Source organism: Paralichthys olivaceus, chromosome 24 (genome assembly GCF_024713975.1).
Source record: "Paralichthys olivaceus isolate ysfri-2021 chromosome 24, ASM2471397v2, whole genome shotgun sequence".
Classification (NCBI taxonomy): Eukaryota; Metazoa; Chordata; class Actinopteri; order Pleuronectiformes; family Paralichthyidae; genus Paralichthys; species Paralichthys olivaceus.
The window spans coordinates 7,652,888-7,672,719 of record NC_091116.1 but is presented as its reverse complement, the minus strand read 5'-3'; the positions used below and the strand labels follow the sequence as shown (position 1 = coordinate 7,672,719).

At 42.7% G+C, this 19,832-nt stretch overlaps 3 protein-coding genes across 6 annotated transcripts; 2 read left to right on the top strand and 1 right to left on the bottom strand.

Annotated features, from left to right (window-relative positions):
* The first annotated feature begins 180 nt into the window (after nt 1-180).
* ccdc14 (coiled-coil domain containing 14) lies at nt 181-4,238 on the top strand. The gene is made up of 11 exons (XM_020102248.2): nt 181-324; nt 1,056-1,111; nt 1,187-1,256; nt 1,382-1,454; nt 1,539-1,640; nt 1,866-2,369; nt 2,616-2,754; nt 2,879-2,958; nt 3,032-3,175; nt 3,477-3,579; nt 3,680-4,238. Exons 1-11 carry the CDS (start codon nt 301-303, stop codon nt 4,089-4,091), a joined length of 1,707 nt encoding a protein of 568 aa, XP_019957807.2. The 5' UTR covers nt 181-300; the 3' UTR covers nt 4,092-4,238.
* A 530-nt stretch (nt 4,239-4,768) lies between these two features.
* Nucleotides 4,769-13,268, bottom strand: ankrd10a (ankyrin repeat domain 10a). 2 transcript variants are annotated; one of them, XM_020102304.2, is made up of 6 exons: nt 12,851-13,268; nt 11,637-11,789; nt 10,332-10,423; nt 6,193-6,404; nt 5,877-5,957; nt 4,769-5,730 (listed from the first exon to the last, which is right to left on the bottom strand). In XM_020102304.2, the coding sequence occupies exons 1-6, from the start codon at nt 13,223-13,225 to the stop codon at nt 5,399-5,401; spliced, it is 1,245 nt and encodes a 414-aa protein (XP_019957863.2). In that variant the 5' UTR covers nt 13,226-13,268; the 3' UTR covers nt 4,769-5,398. The 2 variants fall into 2 exon arrangements, with proteins under 2 accessions (XP_019957863.2, XP_019957864.2); XM_020102305.2 differs by having other exon boundaries at nt 4,769-5,733; nt 12,851-13,151.
* hsf2bp (heat shock transcription factor 2 binding protein) lies at nt 13,188-19,202 on the top strand. Of its 3 annotated transcripts, none has more exons than XM_020102306.2 (9): nt 13,188-13,325; nt 13,913-14,048; nt 14,945-15,048; nt 15,337-15,486; nt 15,583-15,721; nt 15,878-15,995; nt 16,852-16,955; nt 18,235-18,434; nt 18,923-19,202. In XM_020102306.2, exons 1-9 carry the CDS (start codon nt 13,284-13,286, stop codon nt 18,950-18,952), a joined length of 1,023 nt encoding a protein of 340 aa, XP_019957865.2. In that variant the 5' UTR covers nt 13,188-13,283; the 3' UTR covers nt 18,953-19,202. The 3 variants fall into 3 exon arrangements, with proteins under 3 accessions (XP_019957865.2, XP_069376590.1, XP_069376591.1); XM_069520489.1 differs by having other exon boundaries at nt 15,580-15,721; XM_069520490.1 differs by lacking the exons at nt 18,235-18,434; nt 18,923-19,202 and adding an exon at nt 17,958-18,113 and having other exon boundaries at nt 15,580-15,721.
* Nucleotides 19,203-19,832: the final 630 nt, after the last annotated feature.

Sequence of the window (19,832 nt, the reverse complement as noted above, 5' to 3'; positions counted from 1 at the left end):
ATGATGGTGTCTCGATGTCAAAAGCTGGTGAGGTGCATGCGTACTGCGGTAATGAGTAACGTAGGATGTTCGTGCAAAGTCACTGATACGCATTTTCAACCAACTGATGCTTCCTGCTTCTGTAGCTCCGCCCACTACTTAATCCTCTGTGATTGGCTGACCGTCTGTTTCCAATTTCAAACAAACCGGAAGCTGTGGGCACGGAGGACAGCCGTGGAGGAAGGAGACACTCCGGAGCTCAAAGTCAAAGCTGACGGTGAGAGAACAGCAGCTTGAGGAGAACAGGAAGTGTCGTTCACTATGAAAGCTACGGCTAAACACAAGGTAAGCTAGGAGAGCTAACTCTCAGTGTCTGGATGTTTGACACGTGTTACTCATGTGTCAGTAGTGACAACAGACGTCTGTCAACACGACTGACGAGGGTTAATGAGTTTGTCCCATACTTAAGTCAGCGATCTGTCACATTTAGCTCTGGTGTGTTTACTTACAAGTAAAATTATGGATGCAAAGACAGTTAGATCACGAGCAAACAAAGATCAGAACTTGCATACATGTTGTAAACCTTGCACTTGCTTCAATAATATAATGAATATATTCGTAAACTCACATTATGGGGTTAAATAAAGTAAACAATGTCTGCATTAACAGAAAATATGACTGAGAAAAACTATATTTTGTCTACAAAGCTTCAATGTTTTTGAGGAAGTTGAATTACAATATGTGCATAGATATAATTTATCATGCTGCTTGAACACAATTAGAGGGAAGTTATTTGCTGCATTTGAAGAAAAAATGTCAAAAGATATTAATTTAAACCAAGATTACAAAGATATATTCAAGTCAATCCTATGAATCTGAATCTTGTTGCAGCAAACGTATCAAGGGGTCAAAGCTAAGAACAGGAATCCTTCCTCTGGCCCTAGATTTAAAAACACCCCTGACGACCACAGGGCTGTCACATGTGTTTCTAAATTCCACAGTGTCTCACATTCAATAAAGGATGCTTCAGGACGACAGCAGTTTGAAATGTGTGGCGTGTTGATTGTGATTGGCAGGTGGTGACGTCAGGGAGGCTGACGGGAGGAGTCAAAGTGCAGCCGACCAGGCGACAGTGAGTACACGCCTTTATTAAAAATGTTATGCTACATCCTCATTATACTTACATGCGTCTAACTTGTGTTTTCAGAGTGAATCCGGGGCCGTCCGCGCGCCCCGAGCCGGCCTACTCTCTGTACTCCTCAGACTCAGAGGAGCAGGTGAATGGAGTTAGTGGAGAATTAATAATGAAGTGCAAAGCTAAAAAAAGCACTCTCCTAAACAATGTGTAGTCAGTACAGATGTGCACAGATGTGATGCTCACTGCTGTGTCCTGTACTGTCAGGTCACCACTCTCCACCAGGGTCTGGACCGCTGTGCTGCCTTGCTCAGCGGCATCCTTCAGACTGACACGACAGGTTGGATGAGTTTCATTAATGTGATGGTCGTTGATAGAGCAGCCAGTCGTTAGTCAAATAAACAAATCCTATTGTGTGTAAAAGCCTCTCCTAGACCTCATAGAGCAGTGACGTGTGGAGCAGCCAAATCAAGACCATCCACCTTGCTGGGGAAGAAGCCCATGAAGAATGTTCCTAAAAAGACAGGTAGGTGTGTGTGTTTTGACGGGTTACATTGGAAGCATATTGTTAGGGACATATAGAGCAGTAACCCTAACCCTAGAGCTGTTCTCCGCTTTTTAAATGAACCTTTGCTTTATTTATTTAGACATATCAGCCTGTTTTACTGGTAATGTGGCTTTGATGCCTTAGAAACCAGTGGCTTCACAGTCATCTAATGTCGCCACATCTTCTCTCCGTCTCCACCTCCAGTCCACAAGAATCCTCAGTCCGGCCAGCGTGGAACAGGCAGCACCACTCCAACACATCAGTCCCCCACTCCAGCTGCACACTCGGGGGTGAAGCTGCATCCAACTCTGAGGCGAGCTCACACCAAAGCTCACCACTGCCCCTCTGCCCCTCCACCCCATCCCTCCATCCCTCCACCCCCCACCTCCGTCCTCCTGTCCGTGCACCAGTCATCCTCTCAGCCGCCTCCTGGTCAGACAGAGTGCCCGGCTGTGCCCAAAGCTCCGGAGCGCGATAGTGACGAGGAGGATTTTGTTCCTGTGAGAGACACCAACACCCTGCGCGCTGCCGCAGATGTACCTGCAGCTGCCGGACACACACTCTCATATACACACAGTTGTACCCCGAAGGTTCATGAAATTCCTCAGGACACACACAGCAGGGCAGAGCGCAGCGCAGAGACAGAAGTGAAGGAGAAGACAGTCCAGCATTTGCTTGGAGAACTCAAGGCTTTGATCACCGGACAAGGTAACCTGCACTACACAATCTCCTATTACCACACAAGCCAAGTAAACTCGATACAGTGATTACTCAGTGTTACCTTTGAGTCACAGGGCTGTTTCTGAACATCTTTCTGAGGGAACATAGGAAACATTCTGAAAATACCCACAACACAACCAAATACTTACAAAAAATACAACACAACCAAACTGGTCTGAGAAACTCAGGAGCTTCTCACTCCGTGTGTGTGTGTGTGTGTGTGTGTGTGCACAGGCAGTGTAGCAGAGAGGCTGCTCCGTCACCTGGAGCAGGCTGTGTCCTCACCACTGCTGAATGATGGTGGTTTAAACATCCACACTGACAGTGCTCCAGACCTGTCGTCGCTGCACGAGCACAACCTTCAGCTCCGCAGGTACTGCAGCCCGGTCCTCGCTTCAGGCTCCACACATGGACCCTCACTGACTCTATGTGTTTGTGTGTGTGTGTGCACCCACATGAGTTTTTGTGACATTAAAATGTGTGTGTCTGTGTGTCAGGCGCGTGAGGATCCTGAACCAGCAGTTGAAGGAGAAAGAGAAAACAGAGAGACAACAGCACACAGAGAGTAACTCAGAAGGTAATTTGTGTGTGTCACGTTTACAGATGGGACTAAAATGGGTGTGATTAATTTGACCCGTGTGTCTCCACAGTGACGATTCTGCAGGAGGAGGTTTCCACAGCTCAGTCCCGACTGCAAGAACTGCAGCATGACCTGGCAGAGCTACGGAGAGATCTTCAGGACGCACAGAGCCAGCTGAGGGGTCGAGAGGCAGAGAACGCAGCCATCAGGACAGGTTCTGTAATCAGACACTCACAAAATAATTTACCATGAGAGTAATCAAATTTAAACAATGTCACTACTAAGGTTCCTTCAATTTAGTTAATTCATGTATAGTTTTGAAAATACAGTATCTGATAGAAACTGATGAAAAGGAAACAGCAAATACGACATCAGATTTCAAAGTTTAATATGAAAAGCAACGATAAATAAGCGGCGAGATACAGAATGTAAAATAGATTGAAATGTGCGCTGCCTGGCGTGAGGGCCCTGCAGGACAGTGGCGGAGATTGTGCTGATGTGGTGTTTGCGTGCAGACCTGGAAGCAACTCGAAGCCGGCTGGTTGACACGGAGCGAGAGAAGAGTGAGTTGGCCTCACTTGCCCAACAAAGACTGGAGCAGATAGCAAACTTGAAGAGGTGCGTGTTTGATGCTGAGAGTAAAGTAAAGCTCCTCGACCACAAGCAATGGATTCTATAACTGGGAGACCTTCACTGTTCTCCACGCCGTCTGTTTCAGAAAGCTTCAGAGTCAGGAGTCATCAGTTTGTTCTACAGTTGTCCAGTCTCTGCCGACGACACCACACCAGCCCCTCAACGAGCGCGTCACTCAGTACCTGATGTCTCTCGGCCGGTTGGATCCCACACCCACTGAGCACGTGGTCGCGCAGAGAGAGAGAAGCCCCTCAGACAAACCTGCGGCCCCCCAAAACGACCAGTCCCACTGTTTGGGCGCAGCCCAGTCGTGCGGGCTGCAGTCGGACTCCACGCTGTCCCAGTGCGATGTGGAATCTCTGTGGTCTGACTGCAGCATGAGATCAGGGTCGACCTTCGACACCAGAGACGAGGCGGCGTTCAGAGACGGCCTGGCAGCTCTGGACGCCAGCATAGCCAGCCTGCAGAAGACCATGCAGCTAGATCTGAGGAGGTGATGAGCTGTTACATGAGCTGCTCTTCACATCGTGTTTTCATCAGAAACTGCTTGAGCTACTGTTGTAACCTGCATTTTGCTCTTTTTAATAATTTATGATGTTAAGTGACACTTAAGATTAGAAATAAAGCATTTTTTGAAAATAGTATTCCGAGCTGTGATGGAGGCCCTGGGCAGGGGAGGTGTTCTGAGCAGCTGGGCTTGTTCCCACTGCTCCAGGGTTGGTTTTTAAATTAAGGAAAAAAGGAATGAATTTAAATTAGGTGTCATGCAACTAGAGCTTCAGTTAATGTTCACATCAAACATCTGAATGATGAAAACATGTGATATCATTGACTCTGAAACTGCAGATCTCGTGGATTTTGGAGTTTTCACTCAGACTAGAGCCAAAAACAAAACTATCCACTGAGCAGCAGTTGTGTGGACAGCAACAAAGAGTTTCAATAAAAGCAGGTTAGCTTTGTGGATTCTCAATGTTGATTCCAGATTGTGACTCAACCAGAATTCAGAAGAGGAACCTCTGCTTTTGTAGATCACCCACCTCAACATTGGACGTGTCGCTCCAGTCTGACCGCTCTCCTCTGACCTCTCATCAACACAAAACCGCTGCTCACTGGATTTGTTTTTGCTTTAGGCTCAATTCTGATGACATATTCTCAAAAGACTCATTCACTTCCATTTTTTTTAATCAAACTGCAAAAAAGGTTTAATAGGAAAAGAGGCTAAACCAGAGTATAAAGTATAAAACAGCCTTTGGCACTTTGTGCAGTTCCCCACAGACAGCCCAGTCTACATGTCCCAATATACAGTATGCTTTATAAAAATGACAGTACATTCACCTGCTCTAAAGTATAAATACAACAAAACAAATGATTTCAAATTAAAAGCTGCAAAACACATTCCCTTTGGTAGATCAAGGCGAGCTGGGAGGTTGTCAGTTTCCGTGCAGTTGCTCCTCCCTGCTGAAGGACGGCAGATCAGGACACATTGAGAGAGGACAGCCTAAAGGTACACACACACACACACACAACACCATACAATCCTACTAAATAGCTCTTAATTGGGAAAACTAGCCAGCGGGGACGGATGCTGATACAGAGTCCCAGGTCAACTCTTAAAAAATCCTGGAAATATCTGGGGGTCTGTGTTTAAAGATTATCTGAATGACCTACTTATCTGTAGTAGTGACTTTAGATTTAGCGACTAAAGATCTTTCCCAAAATATAAGTGATACTTTAAAGTTAAGGGACAGCATATCATCTCCAGAGGACATCTCCAGGGGCCAGGCTTTGGACGCTAACCCTCTGCTTATGATCCGTGGTAGAGGTGGACGGTGCTGGCCACAGCCTGCTTGTATCTGTGCTCAGCCTGGATGCTGTCATTCAGCTCCTCCGCTGTGTCTCCGAAGCCGTGGTAGTGTCCGTAATGCTGAAAGTCCCCGCACTCGGCTCCCATCAGCCCCCACCAGGCTGGCCGCTGGGACATGCAGCTGCTGGGGCTCCCGGTCAGATGCAGGGATCCGCACATGTCCGCCGAAGAGCGCTGAGGAGGGGGAGTTGCTTTGGAGGGCTCAGGCTCATCCTGGGCAGCAAGAGGCAACACGTGATGATGGCCATTGGTGACGCCTTTGGTGTCATCTTCTGCTTTTAAAAAGAAATCTTAATGTTAATCCTTTCATAAGCAGCAACATTGTACTTTTTTATTTGTGATCTCCACATAACAAGTTTAGCTTCATCAGGAAATATAAAATAAAGATGTTATAACGCCACTGAAGCTCCAGTCCCACCTGAGCTGAGCCCCTGTGCAGACTCCATGTTCATGCTCTCCGCCTCCTCACCTCCACCGCTGTGCATCTGCACCAATACATCTGCAACAGACAGAGGAAGAAAATGAATAATCAAACAATACGAATTATAATTTAACAGGTTTTCAAGTTAAACGGCTGTTGATGCTGTTTTGTCCCATTATTTAAAAGTTGTGTTTTCATTACTTTGCATTCGACGTACTGAATGATTCATTATAAAGTGAAAAGAGATGAACCGGTCATGAAAAATAACTGTAGTGTAATAACAAGACCCACGAAAAGCAAGCACAGTTCTTACCCTCAGCTCTCCTGGCTTTCTTCAGGTGCCCGGGCTCCACAGTGGTTGGCAGCCTCTTTCTGTTGAGCCGGCCGAGACCACAGGGGACGCTTCCGTTCTGCACGCCGAGCTGCAGCAGGTGTTTCTGGGCATTTGAGATGAAGCGGAAACAGTCGAGGAAGCCGTGAGCGTGGGCCAGGTCTGCTGCTGTCTGCCCACTGGCGTTTCTTAAACTAAACGAGAAAAGGAGAAAGTCAAAAAACCACTTCTTGTTGAGATGTCACAGCATCTCATCTTAAACTGTCTAACTGCATCCTGCTCTCATCGAACATTACAGGGCCTAAATGTTGCAGAGAGAGGTTGTCAGGACCCTCTGACAGGAATTAAACAGAGCAGTGATCACTACAGACTGCTGAGACAACACAGCGTCTCCTCAACACGTTCTGGTCGTGACGATCTCCCTCTGCAACACTAAATGAATAAACTCTAACATCAACGCTATCTCAGGTTTTATGACAAAAAAAGAAGAAGCTTAAGGCAATCAAGTACATTTAAATTTAAATAACATTGTCCTGTTAAATGAAACATCCTCTCTATAGGTTATTTACATAAAATGAAATGTCTCCTAACTGGGATCTGGAATAATCTAATTCAGTTATTAATTATCCTCCTCAAAACCAGACAAATGAAAATGAGGGTTTTTAATGGCCTAATACTTATACGTATATATATATATATATATATATATATATATAGTTTGTATAAAGTGGTAAAAATTAGTATTTGTAAGTGGGACAAGTTTCTTAGCTCAGGGAAAATGCAGCTTGAAGTGAAAAGGCCTATTTCTTCTGTCCTCTACAACTCCAACTGTGTACGGTTATTTTACCACAGAAGGAAGTTTTGTCCTTCACTGCTTTTAACAGAGTGAAACTGGGCGAAACCTAGAATGATTTATGAATGGTTAGAATGTGTTCACTGTCTCCAGCTGGAGCTTTCTGTGCAGACAGAACAAAAACATGCAGTTTAGTTGAACTGGAAACTGCACATTCTCTAAAGTGCCCATAAGAGTAAATGAGAATATTTAGCTGTGTTTCCACCACAGGACCTTTCTCCAGGAACGAGGAATCTTTGCAGGGACATGGTTCTTAATTAAGATTGCTTGAGTACTTTTTATTTTGCTCTGTTATTAGAGCTCATCTATTTTACCAGCACAAACTGAATCGCCCTGATGTTTATTGTTGTAGTGTCAACATTGTTTTCTCCAATACCGCCCTCTTGTCTGGTGTTGAGAGAAGCTTCAGGGTTCCTACACAGTTTCAGTGTCAGTCCAAACCAATGACTGCAAATAAAGATGGACGACGAGTCTCCGCTGTACAAACATGAGGTCAAAAGTCTGTTAACAGTGATTCTGTGGTATTAAAGAACCCTGCCAGTACACCATTTCATTTTTATAGCACTAAAATTTCCCAGATACAAACACTGCCACCTTGGACATTTGGAGCCACAAATAACCAATTAAAACCAAACTGATCAGAAAATGAACACGCATCAGTGTTATAAGAACCTAAAATGACAGAAACAATTGATGAGGACTTTAATTTTATTGTTTGGTCCATGACCTATTTACTAACAGGGATGAGGCAGGGTTTATGCCTTACTCTAGCCAGCCACCAGGGGGTGATCTTGATGTTTTTAATTTACTTTTGAGAGCCATCCTCCACCTTTATACACAGTCATTAGTCAAGACAAGTTATCGACAATGTGACTGATGAATATTTTAATGAACGGTCTCGTACAACACTTTCCAGACTGTGTAGAAACCCTGTATTAATAACAGCGATCGGTTATCATCATTATAATTAATCATAATATTCATTCAATAAACAGTTCAGGGAGACATTTCATTTTATACACGATCTCCTGACATGCTGTGAATCTTCACAGAGCACAATAATCTTCCACCTGAGACTCCTACGCTAACTCCTGAGGCATGTCCAGTACAGTTTGTTAGCACAGTGTCTGAAAACAGTTAGTTGTAAGCTATGGCATGCATGTCTTGACATGGCTATCATCATCAGTGCTGTCTTAGCATTGAAACCAATCACTGCAGGAAATACCTCGCCAGTTTGCCAGCTGCAGAAACTGTAGGAAGCGATAGTGAACACTCATTGCCACAACTGTAAAGATGCTCGCTGATGCACGTGTGCCAGATTCTGCAGTGCCTATATGGATTGCTCCCTCTTTCTGGGATTACTTGAGAAAATCATGTTCAAATTGAATAGCTGTAAAACATGAGAACGTGCAGGGTGTTTGTCTCAGCCAGCACAGTTGATCCTTTCTTTACACTATAGAGAACATGATGCAAAAGCAACAAAATGTAACATACCAGTTAAACAGTGTCAAGTTCAAAGTCACATGTAGTACAAGTTTCTACACACGCTGAAAAGCTCATGGTGTGTATTTACTGACACTGATTCCATGTTCAGATCAATCAGGAACCATTTGATACTTTCTAAGTTAGGTCCTATACTAAATATGACAGTAGTACAAGGGCCATCTGCTGTTTGAGAATAATAAAAGAGAAATCCAAAACCTGTCCACTTATAAGTAAAATATACAGACAGAGGCTTGGTGGCAGCTTTCGGAAGCTTTCACTTTGACTCTTAGCGTCATCAGCAGCAGCCTGATGCATCTGTCCGTCTGTTGACTTACTTTGTTTTTATATCTGCTCAACATCATTCGATCAAAAGTCAGCGTGTCTGATAAAATAGCTCCAAATTAAAACGTTAAACTCGAATCATAGTGTTCTTGTCAGTGTGCCAGATGTAAATGGAAACACGTGAGCTTTTCAGCCTTTGCATCATGTCAACATTCTCAAGAATTAACTCTAACATATGAATTACGAGAACATTTTTACCTGAAGGAAAAAAACAACACACACAAATAACATTACTATCAACGTGAGCTACGACTGTATTAAATATGACTCAGTTGCATGGAATCAGCTGGTTTGGAGGAGAACTGCCAGTTAAAATCTGGAATACACCCAAACCCCTGGTGTGTGGGAGCAGATCATGTGAGGCAGTATTGAATCTAACACCCCTGTTTTGCAGTAACTGTTCCCTGCAGCTTACATCACACATCAGTGTGCTAATATCTATATGTAATCCCTATGTGTTGATTGGTTGGTTTGCAGATGTGGGTCACAACAGCACAACCCTAAAAAAGGTCGTACTAAGACTAATCAATATTCTAATTAAGACGTGGAGTGTTCTGACCTTAATCACATTACGTCAACATGTAGGTTTTCATAGCATTTTGTGGTATCAACATACAGAGTTGCCAACTGCCCTGGGTGTAAACAAGATGGACAAATAAAAAAAGGAGTAATAGATTTTTTTCAAAATTGGAGATAAAACACCCCAAATTGTACATTCAACTTTTTCAGGTTGGGGATTTAAAGCTGGTGTATTAATGTGAGTCATAATCAGATCATGTGAACTGGACTGTGGATGAAATACTCCATTAGCAACTCCTGTAAACACCATGATTGAAGTAATGTCTTATTCAGAGTAAGGCCAATAGTTAGGTTTCAAAACATTCATGGCACTTCTGAATTTTCAATAATAACTGTTGTTTGTTAGTATTATCGGTTAATCGGTACAATGTCCAATAATGCTATTGTCAGGAGCTCAGAAAGAGATGAATATAAGAGAAACCAGCGCGGCCTGTTTCCTCCAAAACAGCTGATGTTACATTAGCAACAAACTGAGATTGAATAAAAACCGAAAATTAATCAACACCACAGCAGCAGTGTTTCTACAATGTTAGGAAACACAGTGTAAATGCACAAAATGTCAAACGTATGTTGCATATTCAGGATTATCTTTGACTGTGTCACATTTAATGAGTTGATGTTAGAGTTCAGTATAGATGAAAAATGCAAATTAGTGTGTATATTTTATATATATTTTCACTGTTAGTTTATAGCTATACTGACATCAGACACCAGTGTCTTTAAACAGTAATACTAGGATGGGAGCTTTGATTATTGTTAACAAACCCGTGAGAAAGAAAATGTACCTGCTGCTGTGGTTCACACTCAGCGTGACAGACCTGCTGTGTTGCTGCACACATGGGTCAGACGGCAGGATACTTACTGTGGTTTAGCACCTGCTATCAGCAGGACCTGGATACACTCCAGGCTACCTGACCGAGCCGCCTTGTGGATGGGAGCCTCACCTACAAAGTCCTGAGAACAGAATGTATAGATATCCATTGATGAAGGTGTTATTAAAGAATATGACAAACGCAGATTCTGCATCGGAAGGCGAGGGACAAGGATTTGGGACTGGAAGCCTTCTGATTTCCATCTCTAATTGGACCAATCACATTCGAGCAGGCTTTGGTTGCCCGCATGTAAACAGTCCATGTGGAAAGCAAAACAACACAACACATTAAAATACAATGATGGCTTTGTAATTTATCTGCTGTCATATGCAGACAGCTTTAATAGTGATTAGCCAAAATGACATCTGGACCCAAAAGGTATCGGTTTGTGTTTTCTTTGCCCCAGAGACTTAATTATCGTCCTAGGTTTCAAACCCATTAATAAACATGTAGTATCCACCACATGGGTGCACTGCGACTTCATCATAAGTTTTAAATAATTCATAGCAGCTCTACTTTGTCCAGCTATAATTAACGAGTCAACTCTGCTGGCTTTAGTGCTTAAGATGAGAAAGATACCCTTTTTCAATCTGAGGTGATTAAACCTGGTCCAGGAGTAGATATAAAGACGGAAACATTTCAGCAAGGCAGCTTTGATGAGGTTTCTCCGATTACTGTTCTCCATTTGAAACGAAGCGAGGCTGTTCGGAAAAGGAATAAAAGGAATGTTGCTATTTTTAAAACAAATCTTTAAAGACACTGAAATGAGAGGTGTTTTAGAAACTGTGTGTGCTGTTGCCATGGACTGTACAAATAAATCCATTCAATCAACCTTAAAGTAGCGGTGTGTGCAAGTATGTTTGAACATTGAACATGCCAGGAAGGTGGTGGTGATGGTTCCGCCATTGTCATGTTAGAACGGGATGTTATAATAAGCCTTGTGAGTAGCGCTACTTCTTCAGGGCAGACTGGACGCTGGCTATGTGAAAGCATGAGACAGGCCGTGATGCTGAGAGCACGGGGGAGATAGAAATAGAACCAAGATTATTATCAGTGTTGCTCTCCACCACTGGAGTAGCTCTTGAAGAGCAAAGTTTAATGTTGATGTTGCCAACGTTGGCTTTGTAAAAACTTCAAATGGCTCCTTTAAGACCTCAATCCTACACATGTACATGTATACATGTAAAATAATAAATCTGTTTCTCTAGATTTATAGAATGAAGCAAAAAAGCCAAAAGAGACAGATATGCTTTCTGTGAACCGCAGGTTATATGTCTCACACATATACCACTGACCTGCCTGTTGACATCAGCTCCAGCCTGGGTCAGCCACACCACACAGTGAGGGTGTCCTCCAAACGCCGCAGTGTGGGCCGGTGTCTGGTCGAAGCGGCTGGTCCCCACATTCACGCCACAACCCATCTGCACCAGGCGTACCACGCACTCTAGCTACAACACAGAGGGCAAGACAATACAATACTCAATAAAGATTTTGTTGTTCAGTGTTACAGTAGGGTGCTGTTTTTTCCGTCAAAGATGTAAGGACACACATTTTTCATGTGGTAAGACAGATAATCAGGATATTCCAACCCCTGTCCATTTGTTTGTGTGTTCATTTGTAAGCAACATTACACAAAATCAACTAAATGGATTTCCACAAAACTTGTTGGAAGGATGTGTTATGGGTCAGGGAAGAATTCAATACATTTAGCTGTGGATCTGGGTCAGGGGGCAGATGCAGGATTGCCATTATAGTTTGACCCTGGTATATTCCCAGGAGAAGTTGACCAAAGTTTAGAATTGTATTTTATAATCAAGAACTAGGGAGGACAATGACAAATTCTTATGGAGTCACTTTGAATTCAGTTTCTTTTAGGATTCATTTAAAATTTGTATTGATCCTTTTTTGTCAGTCTGTAAATTCAAGAATTTACTTTACAATGTATCATTGTTCTTTTACTTCGATTATAATAATTATTATTATAGTTTTTATTAAGATTTATGTACTTCCCTATGTATTTCTTAGCAAATAAATTAGTTTTCTTGTATGCAGTACTTTGTGTTGAAAAGTACTCTCTAAACCAATGTATCTTTCATTCATACCCATGACACGTGTTTTTAAGTGTTTATATTTATACATTTCCTGTTTTCTTAAAGGTGTATTGGCGCCTGAGCAGCCATTGGCTACACCGGAACCAATGAAAATCCTGCAATCCACTTATTAAATTTTTTTGTCGCACAGCAAAACTTTATTGTTCCGGGATAATTAGACAGGAAAACCCGCGAGTGTCTGACAGAATTAACGAACATGTGATTTCCATTTGTTATAAACCTCAGACACTCAACACGAGAATTAAACAAAGCCGTTGTTATAGTTCTATAAGTGCTGCGTGTTAGAATAAGTGTGTTTAAGTTGTGCGGAGCGAATCTGTCAATAAATCAGAAAACATCACAGACAGTTTGAGCCAAAATGGAGGCGATCGGTGCATCTCTCGCGACTTAATCCATACCTGTCCGTAGTGAGCCGCCCAGTGAACGGGGGTCCACCCGTAGCAGGGGTCCTCAGCGGTGAGGTGAGCCCGGAGCTGCTCGGACAGAGACACCAGAGCCCCGACATCTCCATCCCGGCAGGCGCGGTGGACGGGGAACCGGCTCATGAACACCTCGTCCCCGGGGAAGTCTGGTTCCTGTCCCGCGGACATGAAGGAGCTGCGGACGGAGGCGGTTCTCTCCAGGCTTCCCGGCTCCGCATAGATGTGAACCAGAGAGGAGAGGACTCGAACACAAAGGGAGAGGAGATAAGCTGCTGTGGCCGGCGGGAGAAGCACAAAACCCGGACTGGAGTCGGGCTCACCTTGGCGTTTGAAACCGGGCGGGAACTCCATCCCCCGTCTTGCCCCCTGGAGGTCGGAGGGATAGTGTGGACGTGAGAGGAAGAAGAAGATGTCAGGCGGGAAAAGTGTGGCTCAGAGTTATGGAGGAAAGGTAAATGTCCTTCATTGATTATGTCCATAATGATGATCAATCACGCGAAATCAATAACATGTGTGGATGAGCCATTTCCACCCCCCCACTGCTGTCCGGGCTCATTTGAAGGAGCCCACATGGGTTAGAAACCTGGTGGATTTGCTATGGCTAGCTACTTTAACATTTGATCGCTATTGCAATCAGTTTTTGCCTCTTCAGATCACCAATTCAAGACAATTGTACTTTGACGAGGCAGAATCAAAGTTGCAGATATTTGTTATGAAGTTAAAATAGAAAAATTCAAAGCATGTCTGTCGTTAATGCATACTGGAGCTTTCATTCTAGATATCTACAATTCAGTTGCAGATAAACAAACTGAATAATAGATACCCCTCATTGCATTATTAAGTTTGAACTAGTTGGAATGCAGATATCTGTAATGCTAATTCAGGATAGGAACACTTAGCTAGTAAATATGTTTTCATAAAATATTAATACTAATGTAGGCTTGACCTCAAATCAAGCACTGTGATTAAGCCAAAATACACTTGATGTGAGCGCCGCACTTGTTCAGATTCATGTTTGCATTATGAATTTTCTTATAGGATGACTTTGTCAGAGTGAGGAAATGTGACTTGGAGAAGTTGACCACAGAGGTCATGCAGCTGAGAGACTTCGTGCCCAGAGTTCTGAATCGGGGCCTGATAGAGAAACTGCACAAAGCTCGAACAGCCCAGACAGGTACGCTTCTGCTAAACATCACCTGTCACAAAGTTTTTTTCCACTTCAACCACAAACACTCCATCTGCTTGAATCTGCTGCAACGAGTCACAAATGTTTTTTTTTTTTTTTACCGAATTACAAGTTCTACATGCTCTTACTTTTCCAACAAATATCTGTGTGAAATGTGGAGCAAAAGTGATTTGTGTTTCTGTAGAACCTGAGGCCAGTTTTGTTTAGAGAACCGAGAAACCCCATTGGTCAATAAAACAAGTTCTCTCTTTGAATTTGAATGGTGGTTGGTAGGTATCATATTCTTCCACAAGGAGTCGTCCTAGATGGCACCAAAATCTCAGAACCTACCTCAGAAGAGCTTTTCACCTCATATAAGATTCTTATGTGGCCCGAAAGTAAAGGGTTAGTTATTTTTTATTGATACATCCATCCATCTATTTACTTCTGCTCATCAAGGATGTGTTCAATCACAAGTTATTAATAAATGATTATTTCAAATGATTGTTATATACTGCTGTGAGGAGCGGAATGTGATAGAATCATCAATTCATGTTGACATTGTTATCTTTCATACTCAGGTACAGGTATGACCCTGCATTGAATGTGTCAATAACTTTTGTTCAACAATAATTGAATTGATAATGTTACATAATCCAAAAATTAATGTGGTATTTCTAAATATTACACCAAGTTGTTGCCATTTTTTACAAAAAACATGTTAGGGTTAGTTAGTATGTTGTTATATGTGCATGTAGAACTGTAGGTGGTGTAGTTGAAGCAGCTTTAACTGCAGAGCTACACCTTTGGTTAAACATTTTGTTGAGTGTATTGCATGTACATAGACAGCATGTAACGTGTGTGCCTGTGTGTGTGTGTGTGTGTGTGTGTGTGCATACCTGCAGTGAATGAACACCTTGTGAAGGAACAAGAGCAGTTGCGACAGGAGCTTCTGCACCTTCAGTCGCGACTGGAAGCAGCGCAGACTGAATGTCAGAAAGAGAGAGAGGTTAGGCAGCGTTATATCTGACTGTGTATGAATAATTTAGTGACATTTTTTAGTGACAGTCTGGAATATTGTAAAAAAAACATGGCGGCCTCCGTAGAGAGAACCTGCTCCTGATGTAAATGAAGTATTAAAATGTAAATGGCCAGTTCTAGGGTCAAGAAAACAATATTTCATGCAATTTAGATGAAACACACTTGTGAAAAAACATTGCTAGGATTATTTTAGATTCAGTTTTTATTACAACAAAACAACATGTGCGCTACCACTTGTATGTGAATGTGCGTGCAGGAGAAGCTGCTGTTACGCGAACAGTTGTGGCAGAGCGGCACAGAGCTGCAACAGCAGGCCGACTTCTGCTCTGCTCTGGGATCTGCCACCTGCAGTCTGCTGTGGAGCTGCTCTGCCTCTGAGGACACGATCCCACACTGGCTGGCTGATGTGAGTTGTAAAAGTGGTTAAACAGCATTTAACTGTGACATTTTGATATCGGGCAGCTGAATGGAGGAGCTGTATGTGTGTGTGCTGATGGAGCAGGGGAAGCTCCAGTCCTTTCTGGCTGTAGCTGCTCAGACTCTGGAGAGCTTTGTCGGGTCGTTGGACACGGAGGTGAAAACCGAGGACCACAACTCCCAGGAGCACCAGTTTGTGTTGGCTCTGGCTGGAACCATCACTAGTGAGTTCACAGCGTCTGTTCTGCAACACACTGGTGTAATCACTGACACACTAAGTCATGCAGCACCACTTCTCTCTCTGTTCCACAGTATATTTGTGCAGAAATTCATCCTGCATGATAAAAATATCTGCCTTGTCTTTATTCCCTATCAATCAGATGTAGCAGCAGTACCATGTGGGCGCAACTTCCTGTCCAGCTCGCTTCACATCCTCCTGGACACTCTGATGAAGCTTCTGGAGCAGATGAAGCCTGGTGTCTTCCCCAAACTCAAAGTGTAGGTGAAGCTGTGATAGAACACAATCACAAACCACTGGTAGTTACTGTCGTATAATTTCTGGTTTGTCTTAATAAACACTTTTTTTATTAGAATGAGACTCAAAGATGGGAGAAAATGTCCTTCCACCAAGTTTCGTAGAAATCCATTTTGTAGTCTTTTGCGTAATCCTGCTGACAAACTAACAAACAAACCAACAAGAAAACAGACACATTAAATCCATGTATACAGGTACGAGGAATCTGTACTTCCCCCCTCCTCTTATTGTGGGCAAAGGAACACCCCTCTATCCTCTGCTCTTCCCAGAATTCCTCAAATGGTCCGCTCTGTAAACAGAACAGCCAGCTACTACAGTATGGTTGTTCAGCCAGGTCTCTGTGATGACAGTCACACAATGAGACGTAATTCTCATTCTGATCTCATTCATCTTGTTTGTAAGAGACCTGGAGTTGGCGAGGAACAGACTCAGGAGTGCTGGTCTGTGTGGGTTAGCCTTTAGTCTAACTCGTTCCTCCGCTTCTGTATCCTCTCCCTCTGCCTAAACATGATTTTCCAGCCAGACTGTCGTAAATTGTTGCTCTGACTTCACGGGTTATCCGCCCCAGCGACAGACATTAAGAACAGTTAATAGAAAAAAAGAAATCTCCCCAATTGTCTCATTTGTTGTTTTAGTGCATAAAGAGGCAGCAATATTGAACCAGTTAAAAACTCCTTGTTGGGGCTTTAAGAAAGTCAACCAACTAGTTGTCATAAGCTCAAGACTCATTCAGTCAGTGTGGTCAGTATCTAGATGTGGACAGCAGGTGTCAGTGCTGTACCTGTGTTTTATTTAACTGAATGTGCTTGTGTTCTGCAGGCTGATGCTGATGGCTCTGTATAATGTCAGTATCAATGTGAACGGGCTGAGGTATATCAGTGAGAACCCAAGACTCATAACTCTCATCTGGACCCTGCTGAACGGTAAGGACCCCATGCATGTGAACATGCACCAGTCTCATTCAGAACAACACACACCAGTGCATTGTTAATTCAAACACGGGTCAGCTTCCCTCAGCCTGTTCAAGCTCTATCATATCCACCGAATGTGTGCGTCAAAGGCACAGCTGAGGAAGGAAAAGTGAGGTGAAGATATCTTTATCAATATTGTGGGCCTTTTAAATTCAAACACATCGTTTAACTTCAGCAGTTATGATTCACTGCAGTTTGTGACTCCTGTAACTGTGGTTAGAGCCTTGTTTGACTGCACACATTCAAATCAGCCACATATTTTTCAATGTGAAAGTCCAAAGATCTGTGCAGGTCTGAGAAAATACATATAACTGAACACTGGCCGGATAACCTGCTGTATGATCGAGCTGGTTACCTGTCTCAGTTAACTCTGGGTTGTCTTATCCAGCTACATGCTTTCGTGTGGAAGAGGCAGAGTTGTTACTTATAATAATAGCGACAAACTCAAATAGTTTAAATTTAAAGTCAGTCTGAAGATACACTGTGAATAACGCGCTGCTTGTTATGAAGTTGTACATGAGGAGATGCTGTGACACGTGACTGTTTTCACAGCTCTTTGAGTTTCATTACAGGCTCCACAGCTCTCTGTCCATAACAAGCCTCATCATGTCACTTTGTATTGTTCACTGTGCTGTTGGTGCACGTGATAGTTTGTTTCCCACAGATAATGGGAATCACACCTTGTTTTGGAGTGCGTCCGTCATACACCTCCTGACTTCTAACTAATGTGTTGTTTGGGAACTTTGATCAACTGTTTCTACAGCAACAAATCCAGTGACAAGATATTGTCTCTAATTCAGCTCAACTCTCTAAGGCCAGTGTGACCTCACATAACTAGTTTATGGTCTTAAGAACAGATGACCTCATTAGAATTTCGAGGTCAAAGGTTATATGTCTCCTGATCAGTGTGACCTGATATATATATATTTGTTTTGTTGTTGTTGTTGTGATTAGAGCGGAGTGGACGGGCTGGGGTGTAAGGTTTGACCATGTCCTGGATGTAGACTGGATCTGTTCTCAGCACGATACGCAAGTACTAGTGTTTTGAAATGGATGCGGGCAGCCACTGGTAACGAGTGAAGGGACCGGATGAGTGATCACAGATGTTTAGATTTCAGTGGTCACAGTGACCTCAGGGTTTTTATTGACAAAATAAATACTTGATAAATCCCCAAAATTTGTTTGACAATTCAATTCAGCATCTTCACCACCTCTGATCTCTGTTGGACAGATGGCGACTGGGAGGTTTGTCTCCACTCTCTGCGTCTCCTGCAGTCGGTGTTGTTGGAGGAGGAGGCAGTGCTCCTGCTGGGCTCCTCTCTGCTTGACCCAGACCTCCAGGCCCGCGTCAGCCACCTCACGTCCAGCTCAAATCCGAGCCTGAGAGCAGCTGCCCAGCAGACCCTGGAGGATCTGCAAGCCCTCCAACAGGTACCACAGACACGGCATATGTTGAACCCTCTGCTCCTCCGAAGGCTTTTTGTATCAGTGTACAAGTTTGAGCATTTATCCTGCAGGACAGTAGGTTTCTGACCTAAGTTGTGAGAACATAAGTTATAAGAATAAGACAAACAGTGGCCTGTATAAGATTATTTTAGTATTATTATCAAAGTAATTGCACTTGTGTTGCTGGGTTATTCAGTTTTGTTGTTCTCCACCTGGCAAGTGTGTAAAGATGCAAATATAGACTGAGGTTTAATGTAAATACTGTGCAACACATACATCACTGACTGTCCAGTGAGCCAACTTCTAAGTGAGGGGACAATAATCAACACATTTTTCAGCGATGTTACTCTAATGGGTAATGCTTTTAAAAAACAATATCGGTTCATTTTTAATTGTAAAATCTGAAAATGTGGAGACTTGATTAAGAAGGAAGAAGAGTTAGTTTGACTCAGTCGGTGTTTGTGTGTTTCCAGGGTCAGGGATGTAAACAGAACAGCCTCTGATGTGGATTCAGCCACGAGTCCTTGTTCTGTGTGAAAGTCTCTCATGTTTGTTATTAACACTTCATGTGCAAAGAAGTGATAGACAATGTAAAGATCAAAGTTTCAATTAATTTCATTTTGTTCAAGTTAGAGCTTAAACTTAACATTTTTTACGCTTAAAGATTTGTTCACGTATTATCTCTTGTTGAATGTGAATATGATTATACATGTTTGTATAAGATCTATTAAAGAGGATGTTTGCATCTTTAAAGGTATGAGATCACTTGATACAATTTTATATAAATCATTTTTTATATTAGATTTTCTTCAAAATATTCAAACCCCTCCACTTTTTGTACCTTTCTTATTCTGTAGATTGAATTAAAATTGATTAAATATAATTTATTTGCCCATTAATCTGCATCCAATAACCAAAACATGACAAAGTGAAAATGTGTTTTTAGAGATTTCTGCAAATAAATACAAAAACTCTTGAATTAACAGCGTAAAAGTATGCAGGCTCTGCCAGATTGGGGTCAAATGCATCCTGTTGATAATTATAATTATTCTTGAGATGTATCTAGAACTTAATTAATATCTCCAGTGTGTCAGAAACAGCTTTAGAACAAGAATAAAAAATCCCTTAGCGACACACACACACATACACATAACAATCCACACAGGAGTTGCCTTTTGTTAATTGTACAGCTTTATTATATGTTTCTTTAGTATGGACTTCTCAGTAACGAGCAGGTATGGTCTCCACTGAACAAGGCCTCGACTACAGTACCAGAACGTATTCAAGACGAGAGAAGAAGAAGAACGGCAGCAGCCAGGGCTCAGAGAACTTCACTGGTGGCAAATCTGGGACCAGAGGTGTTTGACATTTACTTCCAAGCTC

Bases quoted from the DNA above. Each gene is read 5' to 3' on its own strand.
- ccdc14 (XM_020102248.2), top strand. From the start codon at position 301: ATGAAAGCTACGGCTAAACACAAG. The intron at 325-1,055 runs GTAAGCTAGGAG...TGTGATTGGCAG, and splicing joins AAGCTACGGCTAAACACAAG to GTGGTGACGTCAGGGAGGCT. The intron at 2,755-2,878 runs GTACTGCAGCCC...TCTGTGTGTCAG, and splicing joins CACAACCTTCAGCTCCGCAG to GCGCGTGAGGATCCTGAACC.
- ankrd10a (XM_020102304.2), bottom strand. From the start codon at position 13,225: ATGGAGTTCCCGCCCGGTTTCAAACGCCAAGGTGAGCCCGACTCCAGT. The intron at 6,405-10,331 runs GTAAGTATCCTG...TTTCTCGTTTAG, and splicing joins ATAGCAGGTGCTAAACCACA to TTTAAGAAACGCCAGTGGGC. The intron at 5,958-6,192 runs GTAAGAACTGTG...TGTCTGTTGCAG, and splicing joins GAAAGCCAGGAGAGCTGAGG to ATGTATTGGTGCAGATGCAC.
- hsf2bp (XM_069520489.1), top strand. From the start codon at position 13,284: ATGTCAGGCGGGAAAAGTGTGGCTCAGAGTTATGGAGGAAAG. The intron at 14,049-14,944 runs GTACGCTTCTGC...GCATACCTGCAG, and splicing joins AGCTCGAACAGCCCAGACAG to TGAATGAACACCTTGTGAAG. The intron at 15,049-15,336 runs GTTAGGCAGCGT...ATGTGCGTGCAG, and splicing joins AATGTCAGAAAGAGAGAGAG to GAGAAGCTGCTGTTACGCGA.